Raw genomic sequence first — 13,509 nt, forward strand, 5'->3', positions numbered from 1 at the left:
TCATGTGACTGAAACTCTGTACCCACTGACCTGCAGCTCCCATCCCTCTTGCCCTCAGTCCCCGAGAACCACCACTCTACTTTCTGTTTCTGTGAGTTTGAGTTTGACCACTTTATTCTTTTTTTTTTTTTTTTTTTTAAGATTTTACTTGTTTGTGAGAGAGAGAACACAAGCAGGGGGAGTGGCAGGCAGAGGGAGAAGGAGAAGCAGGCTCCCCACTGAGCAAGGAGCCCGATGTGGGGCTCCATCCCAGGACCCTGGGATCATGACCTGAGCAGAAGGCAGACGCTCAACCAACTGAACCACCTAGGTGTCCCTGAGTTTGACCACTTTAGATACCTCCTATAAGTGGGATGGTGCACTATGTGTCCTTCTGTGACTGGCTTATTTCACTTAGCATAATGTCCTCAAGATTCATCCACTTTGTAGCATGTGATAGGATTTCCTTCTTTTTTATGGCCGAATTATATTCCACTGTATGGATAGACCACATTTTCATTATCCATTCATGCATCAGTGGACATGTAGGTTGTTTCCATCTCTTCGCTGTTGTGAATAATGCTGCAATGAACACGGGAGGGAAGATACCTCTTTGAGATCCTGATTACAGTTCTTTTGAATAAATACCAAAAATGGGATTGCTGGATCATATGCTAGTTCTAGTTTTAATTTTTTTTTTTTTTTAAATAGAGGGAGATTGGGGGAAAGGGGCAGAGGGAGAGAGAGAGAGAATCAGCTTGGAGCCTGACATGGGGCTCAATCTCACAACCCTGAGATCATGACCTGAGCTGAAATCAAGAGTCAGACGTTTACCGCACTGAGACACCCAGGCACCCCTATTTTTAATTTTTTTGAAGAACCCCCAAACTGTTTTCGCTAGCAGCTGCACCATTTTACATTCCCACCAACAGTGCACAAGGCTCCTTTTTTCTCCATGTCCTCCAATGCTTGTCTCTTGTCTTTTTGATAAATAGCCATCTAACACGTGTGAGGTGATATCTCATGTGGTTTGATATCCATTTTCCTGATGATTAGAGATGTTGAATCTTTTCATGTGCCATTTGTATGCCTTCTTTGGAGAAATATCTATTCAGGTCCTTTGCCCATTTTTAAAAAAGATTTTATTTATTTATTTGAGAGAGAGAGCGCAAGTAGGGGGAGGAGCAGAGGGAGGGACAAACAGACTCTGTGCCGAGCCTAGAGCCTGACGTGGGGATTTATCTCATGACCCTAAGTTTGTGACCTGAGCCAAAATCAAGAGTCCGACGCTTAACTGACTGAGTCACTCAGGCACCCCTTTGCCCATTTTTTTTTTTTTTTTTTAGATTTTATTTATTTATTTGAGAGAGAGCAAGAGAGCACAAGCAGGGGAAGTGGCAGAGGGAGAGAGAGAGAGAAGCAGGCTCTCCACTGAGCAGGGAGCCTGAACTGGGGCTCGATCCCAGGACACTGGGATCATGACCTGAGCCGAAGGCAGATGCTTAACCAACTGAGGCACCCAGGAGCCCCTCCCTTTGCCCATTTTTTAATCAGGTTTTTTGTTTGTTTTGCCATTGAGTATGGTTTCCAAATATTTTCTCTCATTCTGTAGGTCGTCTTTTTATTTTGTTGATTGTTTCTTTCTTTTTAAAAAAATTTTTTTAAAGTAAGCTTTATACCCAACATGGGGTTTGAACTTATGACCCTGAGATCAAGAGTCGCGTGCTCTACCCACTGAACCAGTCAGGTGCCCTCCCCCAGTTGATTGTTTCTTTTGTCTGACAGAAACTTTTTAGTTTGATTTAGTCCCACTTGTCTATTTTTGCTTTTGTTGTCTGTACTTTTGGTGTCATATCCAGGAAATCATTGCCAACACCAGTGTTACGAAGCTTTTCTCTTACGTGTTCTTCTAGGAGTTTATAGTTTCAGGTGCTACATTTAAGTCTTCAATCCATGTTGAGTTGATTTTTTTAATTTTTATTTTAGAGAGAGAGCAGGCAGAGGGAGGGGCAGAGGGAGAGGGGGAGAGAATCTTAAACAGGCTCCATGCTCAGTGCGGAGCCTGATGCAAGGCTCGATCTCACGACCCTGAGATCATGACCTGAGCCGAAATCAAGAGTCTGACACTCAGCCGACTGAACCACTCAGGTGCCCCATGTTGAGTTGATTTTTGTGTGTGGTAACATAAGGGCCCAGTTTCATTCTTTTGCATGTGGATATCTGGTTTTCCCAGCGCCATTTCTTACTGGTTTTAAGGGCCTTCCTTGGCAGAATAACAAATGTTCAGTCCTTTGCAGGTTCCCCAGTGTTTCTTTAGAAATGTTATTGGTCTGTGAAATCTTGTAAACCAGACTCTCATTAACTTTGTTATAATGTCCAATTATAGTTTAAAAGCTAGGATGTAGGATCCCGTATGCATATAGCTCTTATGAGATGAATGGGTCAGTCAAGAAAGTTCCAGAAAATCTGGGCTGTAGGGCCCATGTCCTTGGAGGCCACATCCCAGTCTGACTGGCAGTTGGTTCCTTTTCCCCACCTTGAAGTTGGGACTTCACAGAGTAGGTGCTCAGCTAACATTTGTTCACTTCTGTGCACAGCCAGGGGTGCTGAGATCAGAGAGATGAAGCCCTTTGCCCACATCACAGAGCAAGGCAGGCAGGGGTGGGCTTGGCCCGGGCTCCCCCAGTTCTCAGGCCAGCACTGTTTTGACTAAGCTGTAATCGGCGTGTGGCTCTGCCCGTGTTTGGGCAGAGTGGTTGAGAGAGAGCTTCTTCCTTCCTGGGAAAGGCTCAATTTTGTAGAGATGAGGCTGTACCATCTCAGTGCCCCCAGCCCCCGGCTGCCAGCATGGCTGGCATCTGCCACGTGAAGAGAACATGGTAAATGTCTGAAGGAAGGGATCACCGGCGATTTCAACTGTGGAGCAGCCTGAAGAGCCAGAGATTAGAAAACTTAGCTTCTGCTTCCTGCTCTGCCTTAGGTTGGCTGTGTGACACTGAGCAGGTCCGTTCCTGTCCCTGTGCCCTAGCTGTCTTGTCTGTTAACAATGGTAACAACAAGAACAATAACAGGATAACATGTGATGAGCGCCTCCTATGTGTCGGGCACTGCTCGAAGCACTTTTTTAGGGTTTAGACCCATTACCTCCTTCCGGTCACCCCCAGAGATAGAGATTATTCACACAGCCAGTGAATGATGAGGAAACAGAAGCCCAGAGGGGTCAAGTATCTAAACCAAGGTCACACAGCTAATTAGAGGGCAGCAGGGTTTCGAACCCAAGCCGGTCAGCCCCAGAGACCACCTAATTACTATATGATACTGAGCCTCTAGAAGGTTTATCTTTTCCTTGAGTGATTCTATGAGATACAGAAAGTGGCAGCCGTTTCAATTCTGGGCCCTGGGCACAATGTTTCTGGTTGAGTTTCTTTAGGCTTTGTTAAGAAGCAACCATGCATATCTCTTCCTGGAAGGGAGGCAACTGCTGAGACAGGGTTACTCGGGAAGAATTTTGGCAGAGAGGGAGAAAAAAAGGCAGATGGCAAGGCCTGTCTCCCTGTCTCGAGCCTCTCCGTGGCCTCTTCTGTGCTCCCTGAAGCTCCCTGTGGCTGCCCTCACCAAGGCACAGGCCACCTTTGGCCCTGACCTTGCGCATCTTTCTGGGCAGCCAATCTCATCCGCTCTGAAGCATTCCACGTGGCCAGATCAGGCTCTAAAGACAACAATGGATCACATCGCACCCCTGCTTCATGCCCTCCCGTGGCTTCTCAGACCTCTCAGAATAAAACCCAACGTGACCCCTGCCCACCTCTCTGACTTCATCTCACACTTCCCCTCCACTCAACACCCTGTAGCCCAGCTGTGCTGTCCCCACCAGTGGCCCTGGCCATATGGGGCTGCTGAGCACTTGAAATGTGGCCGGTCCAAATTGAGATGTTGCTTGTCCATATAAAATACACGCTGGCAAGGGCGCCTGGGTGGCTCAGTCAGTTAAGCGCCCTCCTTCGGCTCACGTCATGATCTCAGGGTCCTGGGATCGAGCCCCACATCAAGCCTCGTGTTGCATCCGGCTCTGCGCTCAGGGGGAGCCTGCTTCTCCCTCGCCCTCTGCCCCTCCTCCTGCTTGTGCTCTCTCTCTGTCTCTCTAATAATAAATAAATAAAATCTTTAAAAAAATAAAATAAGGGGCGCCTGGGTGGCTCCGTCATTAAGCATCTGCCTTCGGCTCAGGTCATGATCCCAGGGTCCTGGGATCGAGCCCCGCATCAGGCTCCCTGATAGGCGGGAAGCCCACTTCTCCCTCTCCCACTCCCCCTGCTTGTGTTCCCTCTCTCTCGCTGTGTCTCTCTCTGTCAAATAAATAAATAAAATCTTTTTAAAAATATATAAATAAATTTAAAAAATAAAATACACATTGGCTCTCGAAGCTATAGTCCAAAAGAGGGTGTAAAATACCTCATTAATAATTTTATATTGATTATATGTTGAAATGATAATTTTTTTATATATTGGGTTAAATAAAATACATTATTAAAATTAATCTCACTTCTTTTTACTTTTTTACTGTGACTACTCGAAAATTGCCAGTTCCCTGCGTGGCTTGTGTTTTATTCCTGCTGCATGTGCTGCCGCAGCCCCACTCCGGCCTCTGTCTGTTCCTGGACCGCACCAGGCTCTTCCCAGCCTCAGGCAGGCAGGGCCTGTGACTCCCCGCTGCTCTCAATGCCCCCCATAGCTGCAATCTTTCTCATGTTTGCTGTCTTTCTTCCCCGGGTCCCCCAGGGTTCTTGGTCCAGCACCTGACGCCGGGCTGGCCAGGAAGAGCCTGCGGTCAGTCAGATGCCTTGGGGAGGGAAGGATGGGAACAGGCCCACGTTCCTCAGCCTGGAGCTGTGGGAGGGGTCTTCAGCCAGAGGCCTCCACACGCTGCGAGCCAGGGTTTAGCTGGAGCAGGTGATCAGCGTCCTCAGCGGCTCTGAGCAAAACACACATGGGCTATAAGAGAGGGGCTTTGGGCTTTGGGTTTTTCGTGGGGTTTTGGGAACCTGCTGTGTCAGTAGGACCAGGGGTGTGAAGCCTCCCCAGGCTTCATCACAAGAACTCATTTGGCATGGAGCCTGGGTGGCTCAGATGGTGGAGTGTCTGCCTTCGGCTCAGGTCATGATCTCTGGGTTCTGGGATCGAGCCCCACGTCAGGCTCCTGGCTCAGCCGTGGGTGGGGGGGAGTCTGCTTCTCCCTCTCCCTCTGCCTCTCCTCCTGCTCATGCTCTCTCTCTCTGTATCTCTCTGTCTCAAATGAATAAATAAAAAAAAAATCTTAAAAAAAAAAAAAAACCTCATTTGGCACCTGGGTCAGTGGCCATGCGTGCCAGGCCCTTGGGAAGTGTCAGTGTAGCCGAGGTGGGTTTGGGCTTTGCTGGGGCACCCCAGGGTCCCTTGCATCCTGGCTGCTTACCACACGATGACCTTCGGAGGTCACTCAATTCCCCGCTAAGTGGGGATTGGCTCCCTGCCTAGAGCCTGTGAGGACCAGAGGGCGGGCTCTGTGTCCAGCGCCAGTGAGGTACAGCATGGGGCCACATGGGTATTCAGCCACCTGAACATCCTTGTGACCAGCTCCCTCTTCATGCCAGACACTGGCCGCAGTGGGAATGGAAATAACTCATGGCCTCAGCTCCTGAGCAGGGCCCCCTGCTGCAGGAGGACCACCAGGCCATCACCTCATGCTGTTTTCCCCCTGAGGACCCTGACTCTGGCAGCATCTGGAAGAGGAAGAGATAGCACCATTTCTGTGAAAAGGGCCTGTGGGTTTTAAGTGACCGAAAGCTCAGAGTGAGCCAACGGGTGACCTGATTGCTAAAATAGCCCAGGAGGAGGGCGGAAGCTTCCAGGGCAGGGAGGGGGCGGCTAGGATCTCAGCTGGAAGGAAGTGAGGGCACCATTCTTGGAACCTGCCCAAATCCACAGCTCCAGAGAGCAGGGAGGCCCTTCTCTGGCAACTCTGCCTCAGTCCAGCCCCTGTGGGTGAGAATGGGGTGGTGCAGGAGGAGACAGGGCAGAAGGCGGAGCTGAGTGGTTCCCGGAGCACAGTAACCCAGGAGGGTGAATGAACGCAGGCCAGCACCCCTGGGTTTCACCCCTCAGGTTAGAAGAAACCCCGAGCCTGGAGGTCAGAAGGGCCAGGCGCTCCAGTCCCATGCGGGGAAGCCGAGAGCCTGCCTGAGCCCACGGTGGGAGGATGACAAAGGTCAGCTCTCCTCCAGCCTTCCTGCTGCACTCAGCAGCTCTGCAAGAAATGCAAGGAACAAAGAAGATGACTTCCCTCATACAGCAGATAATGAATGTTTTGATTCTCAGCCCCGGAGAGCACCAAATCCCAGTGTCCCTGGCCAGGAAATTTACAGCTTGCCATTGACCCTTCTGAAGGGCCCAGGCAGGGCAGTGTCCCCTTGCTGGTTCCTCCACAGGCAGAGATGGCCGGTGAATCCCACGACCTCTGTGCTGGCTGTCCTCAGCGCCAGTGGCCTGGCCAGGGTCCCTCAGCTGTGGCCGGTGCTGGACTGGTCAGTGAGGACAGAGCCCAGAGGCCACCCAGCTCTGTGTGGAGGGTGGGTGGAGGTAGAGGGGATGAGCCTGGACAAGGGCAACCCGTCCTCTGCCTTTCTGTTTTATGTCTAATTAGAAAAGCGATTCATACTCATTGTAAAATTTGGAAACTACAAAAAGGTGCAAAGGAGAAAATGAAAGTCATCTGTCATCTCACTGCCCAGAGATTACTGTCATTGCTATTTTGTCGTATTTCTCTCCAGTCCTGTTCTTCTGTATGGATCATACGTATGCATATAAGTATATATTTTAATTGTCATAATACTCTAGAGCTGGCTTCCCCTCCCCCCACCTTACATTATATGGTGACTATTTTCTCACCATGTTAAAATTTTCTTTAAAGTTATTTAATGGCTTTATAATATTGTCTTAATAATTTATTTAGCCATTCTCCTATTTTTTTTTTTTTCATTCTCCTAGTTTGACTCTCTTTTTTTACCAAGGGGATTTGGCAGTTTTTAAAATTGCACTTAGCAGCGCCTGGGTGGCACAGTTGGTTGAGTGTCCGACTCTTGGTTTCTGCTCAGGTCATGATCTCAGGGTCGTGAGATCAAGCCCTGCATCGGGCTCCACGCTGGGCGTGGAACCTGCTTAAGATTCTCTCTCTCCTTCTGCCCCTCCCTGCCTGCGCTTGCACGCTCTCTCAGCTCTCTCGTGCTTTCTCTCTCTCTCTCTCTCAGAAAACCCCCCGAATATTTAAAATTCCACTTAAAAATATAAATCCAGGTTTTTGGCTGCTGAGATGGAGCAGTTCTGGGGGATCCTCTCTGTCATTCACACTGTGAGGGGCCCCTCATTTGAACAGCTCAGGTGACAGCAAAAGTCTGGCATTTGGAAACACAAAAACAAAAACCAAGCAGGGGGGCTTAGGAAAGGAGCTTCCCTCTGTGCCCGCAGCTCATGCAGTGCCCCCATTGGAGAGCCATCCAGCATTACCAGCATGGCTGTAAATGTGCCCATCCTTGTGGGTGGCAGCCTGGCGTGTGAGCTGGTGAAGAAGACTGACAGTCCCTGGTTCACATTTTGCCTGTGCCATGAGCTGGTGTGATCTTGGGTGATCCTTCCACTGCCCCGTTTCTCCCCTTTCCTAGGCTATGAAATGGACCTGATGCTGGAGCTGCTGGGACCGAATGCCATAACGCTGCCTCTGAGCCAGGATTGCTGTCAGGGGGAGCAGAGGAACAAAGGTGTGGTAGGCCTGGGTGGCCTTGGCCAAGTGGCCTCCACTCGGTGAGAGTCATTGTGTCCCCAGCCCCAGGAGTTTGTGGCTACACCCTGAATGGGTGACCCTTGTTGGCCTTCCAGTTGTCCAGAGTGGATGACTGCAGACCCCTCTGAACAGCTCTGGCCTGCCCAGGGCTTTGATTTTGTTCCTAGGGAAGGCACTAGTTGCGTTTCCCTGCCCTTTCTGGATCCCTGCTCAGCAGCCCAGAACCAGGCCCAAGGAGGACTCTGGAGAACCCCTAGAGAAATTTCCCGTTGTGTTCAGGGCTCAAGGATCATGCAGGCAGGGTTTCTGGAGGTTTGGGGCTGGATACAACCAGAATTTATGCTTCAGGAGGGGAGGAGCCTTGTGCTTCTCATTCATGTGCTGCCCTCAGTTCCCAGCACTGGGCGTGGCCCACAGTAGGCCCTCAGTAAATATTAGTACACCCAGGCAAGTGGTGGCCTCTTCCTGCCTCAGTTTCCCTTTCTGTTCTGCTAGGCCATGAGCTCTGTGAGAGCACAGATGGGCCTGGTTTACCTGAGTCCTCAGTGCCCAGCAAAGACACTGGCATGTGGAGAGGGTCCATGAATGCATAAGCAGAGAACAAGTGGATTGATGAATAAGTTATGTCCAGAGAGTCAGGGCTCAGGAGGTGGGCCCTCCCTTCTGCCCACCTCCCCTCCATAGTGGGTCCTTTCCCTCCCTCTGAAGGGTACTGGATGATCCCTTCCTCTGTCCTTCCTTGGTTGAAGTTGGCCACCAGGAACCTCTGAGACATCCTGGCTGTGTGACTTTGGACAAGTCACTCTACCTCTCTGAACCCCATTGCCTCTTCTGTAAAGTGAGGCAGATATGATGTATTGAAAGGGCTTTGTGAGGCTTGGTGCCAGATTGCATAGCCTAGCTGGTGCCTGGCAGGTGGTGGGGACCCGAAGAAGCAGCCACTCACATTGCCAGTGGCCCGGCCCTCTGTCCATGATGAACTTTCTGCCATGAGCTGGCTGACCACCTGACTATTGGAGGGGCCTGGGATAATCTTGGGCTGGGGCTACCTGAGGAGGCCATGGAAGGTTACAGATCCCCTGAGGCCCCGGCAGTTGTCCCTGGCATTTTGCCCTTGGCTCTGTCACTCAGGGTCCTTTTCCCTGCCGGGAAGGCACACGCTCTAGCTGGGGGGGCTCTGCTGGGAGGCAGGCCCGCTGCTCTGGAGAGCTGCTCTCTGGAGAGCTGCACACTCCCAAGGTTGTAGTGCAGTAACTAGTAACTTTACCAGGAGCCAGTCCACGGAGGGGGGAACATGCCCATGGCCTCTCGCAGCTGGGAGGGGCCACCTGGTGGAACTGCTGAGTGTCTCTGGCTCCACTCCTGGCCCTGCCACATAGTCGCTGTGGGACATGGACAGGTGACTTCCCTGTCTCAGCCTCAGCGTCCTTATCCGCAAAATGAGGGCAGCCACCCTCCTGGATTCCTGGGAGAAGCCCCTGAAGCTGTGCATGCGAAGTCCAGCTTCAGCTGCAGTGCGTGCCCCAGGCACCTGGGCTTCCCAGCACCCGGACGCAGTCACCTAGGCTCCCTGGACCTCAGTGTGCCCATCTGTACTCTGAAGATGATCACACCCATGGCTTCAGGTCATCGGGATGGTTCCATAAACCAACCACGTAACCCACCTAGCAAGTGGGGCTCATCAGCTCATTATCATGGGGTTTTGTGCTGCTAGTAGCAAAGCCAGCCAGGGTGAGACCCTGCCCCTTGCCCAGGGCTTCTCCCTCTGGCCTGCCCTGGGAGGCTTGTGTGGACGGGAGCACAGTGACCTGCATCAGGTTTGCCAGGCCAGAACCACATTCCCAGTGTCTGGAGCACGGGGTGCAACCGCTGAGTCTCGGAAGCTGCCGTGGAGGCTGGGCCTTGGAGATTTGGCTAAAGCCTGGGGGGCTGAGCAGACGATGAATCTTGGACTTGTCCTGAACGTGGCCCTGTGCCATCTCCCCGTGCCTCAGGGTCCACCATCCTGCCCAAACAATGTCAGAGCTCCAAGGGGATGCCCCAAAACAGACACATAGCTTGTTTTTTTCTGGCTGTAAAAGCATTTCTTGTTCACTGCAGAAAAAAAAGCAAAAATTCATAAATATATAAATTAAGAACACCCCAAATCCCAAACTTCCAGGGGTTTTTGTGCATATACACATATAGAGATCAATTGTTTTCACAAGAATGGAATCTTATGATACTTGCTTTAAAAATTGAAATGAGTAAACTTGATTTTTAACTTTTTTGTTAACAAAATATGACACAGAAAGACCATATAAAATAATTGTTCATTTGGATCCACTGCCCAGTGAAGAACTCTGCCAGCCACCCTAGGCTGCGGTGTGCCCCCTCCCCTAGACTCCCCACAAAAAGTTACCGTGTTCCTGACTTTTTTGTTTTTAAAATAATCTCTACTCCCAACATGGGGCTTGAGCTCATGACCCTGAGATCAAGAGTCACATGCTCTACTGACTGAGCCAGCCAGGTGCCCCCCCTTTTTTTCTTTTTTTAAAGTAAGCTCTATGCCCAACATGGGGCTTGAACTCAGGACCCAGAGATCAAGAATCATAGTCCACCAACTGAGCCAGCCAGGCGCCCCACTGTTGCGGTGACTTTTAAGGTCTTCATTTTCTTGCTAGTTATCACCCAGTGTGAATCCCTAGATACTATAATTTTGTCTAAAAAAATATGTCTTTTAAGTCCCTTTTAATTTATAGATTTATTTTTTTAACTTGGCAGTGTATCATAGGCCTTGTCCATGTTAGTAAATGTGACTCTCATTTTTAATCTTTTTTTAATGATTCCGTGGTTCCATCCCAGGGTTGAACATAACTGACTGGTTCCCCTACTAATGGGCACTTAGGTTATTCTCACACTTTTGCTATTATAAGCAGTACTGTGATGGAAATCTTTATACATATGTTTTTATGCACTTGAGTAATTCCTAGAAGAAATTTCTAGAAGTAGAGTCATGGATCCAAAGAACAGTATTTTTTAAATTAATTAATTTCTTTTTTCTTCTTTTTTTTTAAGATTTTATTTATTTATTTGACAGAGACAGATAACGAGAGCAGGAACACAAGCAGGGGGAGTGGGAGAGGGAGAAGCAGGCTTCCCGCTGAGCAGCGAGACCGATGTGGGGCTCGATCCCAGGACCCTTTATTCTTAAAAATTTTATTTATTTGAGAGAGAAAGAGCATGGGGGGGGGTGCAGGGGGGAGGGGCAGAGGGAGAGGAGAAGCAGACTTCCTGCTCAGCAGGAAGCCCGACAACAGGGGCAGGGGGCTTAATCCCAGGACCCTGAGATTAGGGCCTGAGCCAAAGGCAGACGCTTTTATTTATTTATTTATTTATTTTAAGATTTTATTTATTTATTTGACAGAGAGAGAGACAGCGAGAGAGGGAACACAAGCAAGGGGGAGTGGGAGAGGGAGAAGCAGGCTTCCCGCTCAGCATGGGAGCCCGATGCGGGGCTCGATGCGGGGCTCGATCCCAGGACCCTGGGATCATGACCTGAGCCAAAGGCAGACGCTCAATGACTGAGCCACCCAGGCGCCCCATTTTTTTTTAAACAGCTTTATTGAGATATGACTCACTTGCCATACAATTCACCCATTTAAAGCATACAATTCATTAGTTTTTAGTATAGTCAGAGTTGTGCGATCATCACCACAATCAATTTTAGGACATTTTCAGCATCCCATAAAGAACCCCAAACCCATCTCTCCCCAGTGGCCTCCTCCCAGCTCTATGCAACCACTGCTCTAAAAGAGTCTGTTTTCTGTCTGTATAGGTTTGCCCATTATGGACTTTTCATATAAATGAAATCATACAATGTGTGGTCTCTTCTGACTGTCTTCTCTCACTTAGCATATGTTTTCAGGGTTTATCCATGTCACAGATTGTATCAGTATTTAATTCTGTTTTTATTTGAGAGAAAGAGAGAAAGCATGAGCAGGGGGTGGAGGGAGAGGGAGAAGTAGACTCCCTGCTGAGCAAGGAGCCAGAGGATTTGGGACTCCATCCCAGGACCCCGGGATCACGACCTGAGCCGAAGGCAGACACTTAACTGACTGAGCCACCCAGGCGCCCCAGTATTTAATTCCTTTTTGTTGCTGAATAATATTTCTGTGTGTAGATAGACCACATTTTATTTATCCATTCATCAGTTGATGGGCATTTGGGTTGTTTCTACTTTCTTGGCTATTATGAATAATGCATCTGTGAACATTCATGTAAATTTTGGGGTAAATATATGTTTTAATTTCTCTTAGATCTATGCCTCCCAGGTATGGAACTGCTGGGTCACATGGTAATTCTATTTAATCTTTTGAGGAACTCCCAGACTGTTTTTCAAGGTGGCTGCTCTATTTACATTCCTACCAGTAGTGTGGAAGGGTTCTGACTTCTCCACATCCTTGCCAACACTGTCTTTTTTGATGATAGCAAACCTAGTGTGTGCAAAGTAGCATCTCATGGTTTTGATTTACATTTCCCTGATGGCTAGTGATTTTGGGCATCTTTTCATGAGCTTATGGACCATATGTATATCTCCTTTGGATCAATGTTTATTCAGATCATTTGCCCATTTTTAAATTTGGTTATTTGTCTTTTATCATTGAGTTGTAAGAGTTCTTTATATATTCTGGTTACAGTTCCTTATCAGATATATGGTTTGCAAATATTTTCTCCCATTCTATGTTCTTTTACTTTCTTTCTTTCTTTTTTTTTTTTTAGGTCTTATTTTAAGTACCCTCTACACCCAAAATGGGGCTCAAACTCACAACCCCGAGATCAAGAGTCACACGGCCCACCCACTGAGCCCGCCAGGCACCCTGTCTTTCCACTTTCTTAACAATGTCCTTTGTAACACAGAATTTTATTATTTTGATGATGTCCAATTTGCCTGGTTGGTTTTTTTTTTTTTTGGTCTTTTCTATGCTTTTGTGTCTTATTATTGACTGATCCAAGTCATGAAAATTTAGGCCTATGCTTTCTTCTAAGGGTCTTATAGTTTTAATGCTTATATTTGGGTCTATGATCCATTTTGAGTTAATTTTTTGTGTGTGGTGTGAGGAAGGTGCCCAGCCTCCTTTTTTTTGCACGTCGGTATCTAATTGCCCCAACACCATGTGTTGAAAAGCCTGTCCTTTCCCCACTGAACTGTCTGGGCACTCTTGTTGAAGATCAATTGACTGTAAGTGTGAGGGCTTATTTTTGGACTCGGATTCCATTCCATTAATCTATATGCCTATCCCTATGCCAGTCCCACACTGTTTTACTACTGTAACTTTATAGAAAGCTTTCTCTGGGTCCTCCAACAATGTTCTTCTTTTTTGAATATTGTTTTGGCTGTTTGGGGTCACTTGAGGTTCCATAAGAATTTTAAGATCAGCTTGTCAGTTTCTGCAAAGAAGCAAGTTGGAATTTTGTTGGGGATGGTGTTGAATCTGAAGACCAATTTTGGGAGTCTTGCTATCTTAATAATATTGGGTCTTCAGAGATGTTTTTCCATGTATTTAGGTCTTCTTTAATTTCTTCCAACAATATTTTGTAATTTTTAGAGTATAAATTTTATGCTTCTTTTGTTAAATTATTTTTAAGTGTTTTATCCTCTTTGATTGCAGGGTAAACGAAATTAGTTTCTTAATTACATTTTTGAAGTGTTCATTGCAAAGTACACAGAGAAACAA

General features: G+C 48.1%; 1 protein-coding gene across 2 annotated transcripts in view; it reads left to right on the forward strand.

The window, feature by feature from the left end:
* Window positions 1–13,509, forward strand: part of COMMD7 (COMM domain containing 7) — a 71,836-nt gene that overhangs the window by 40,063 nt on the left and 18,264 nt on the right. The window contains exon 8 of one of the 2 annotated variants that reach the window (XM_078057049.1): window positions 7,674–7,769. The exons of the other annotated variant lie outside the window; for it this stretch is intronic. Coding sequence (XP_077913175.1) covers window positions 7,674–7,691 — 18 coding nt within the window. The 3' untranslated portion in view covers window positions 7,692–7,769. Of the gene's footprint in view, window positions 1–7,673; window positions 7,770–13,509 lie in introns of those variants that run through there. 2 annotated transcript variants of the gene reach the window in all.

Source organism: Halichoerus grypus, chromosome 10 (genome assembly GCF_964656455.1).
Source record: "Halichoerus grypus chromosome 10, mHalGry1.hap1.1, whole genome shotgun sequence".
Lineage (NCBI taxonomy): Eukaryota > Metazoa > Chordata > Mammalia > Carnivora > Phocidae > Halichoerus > Halichoerus grypus.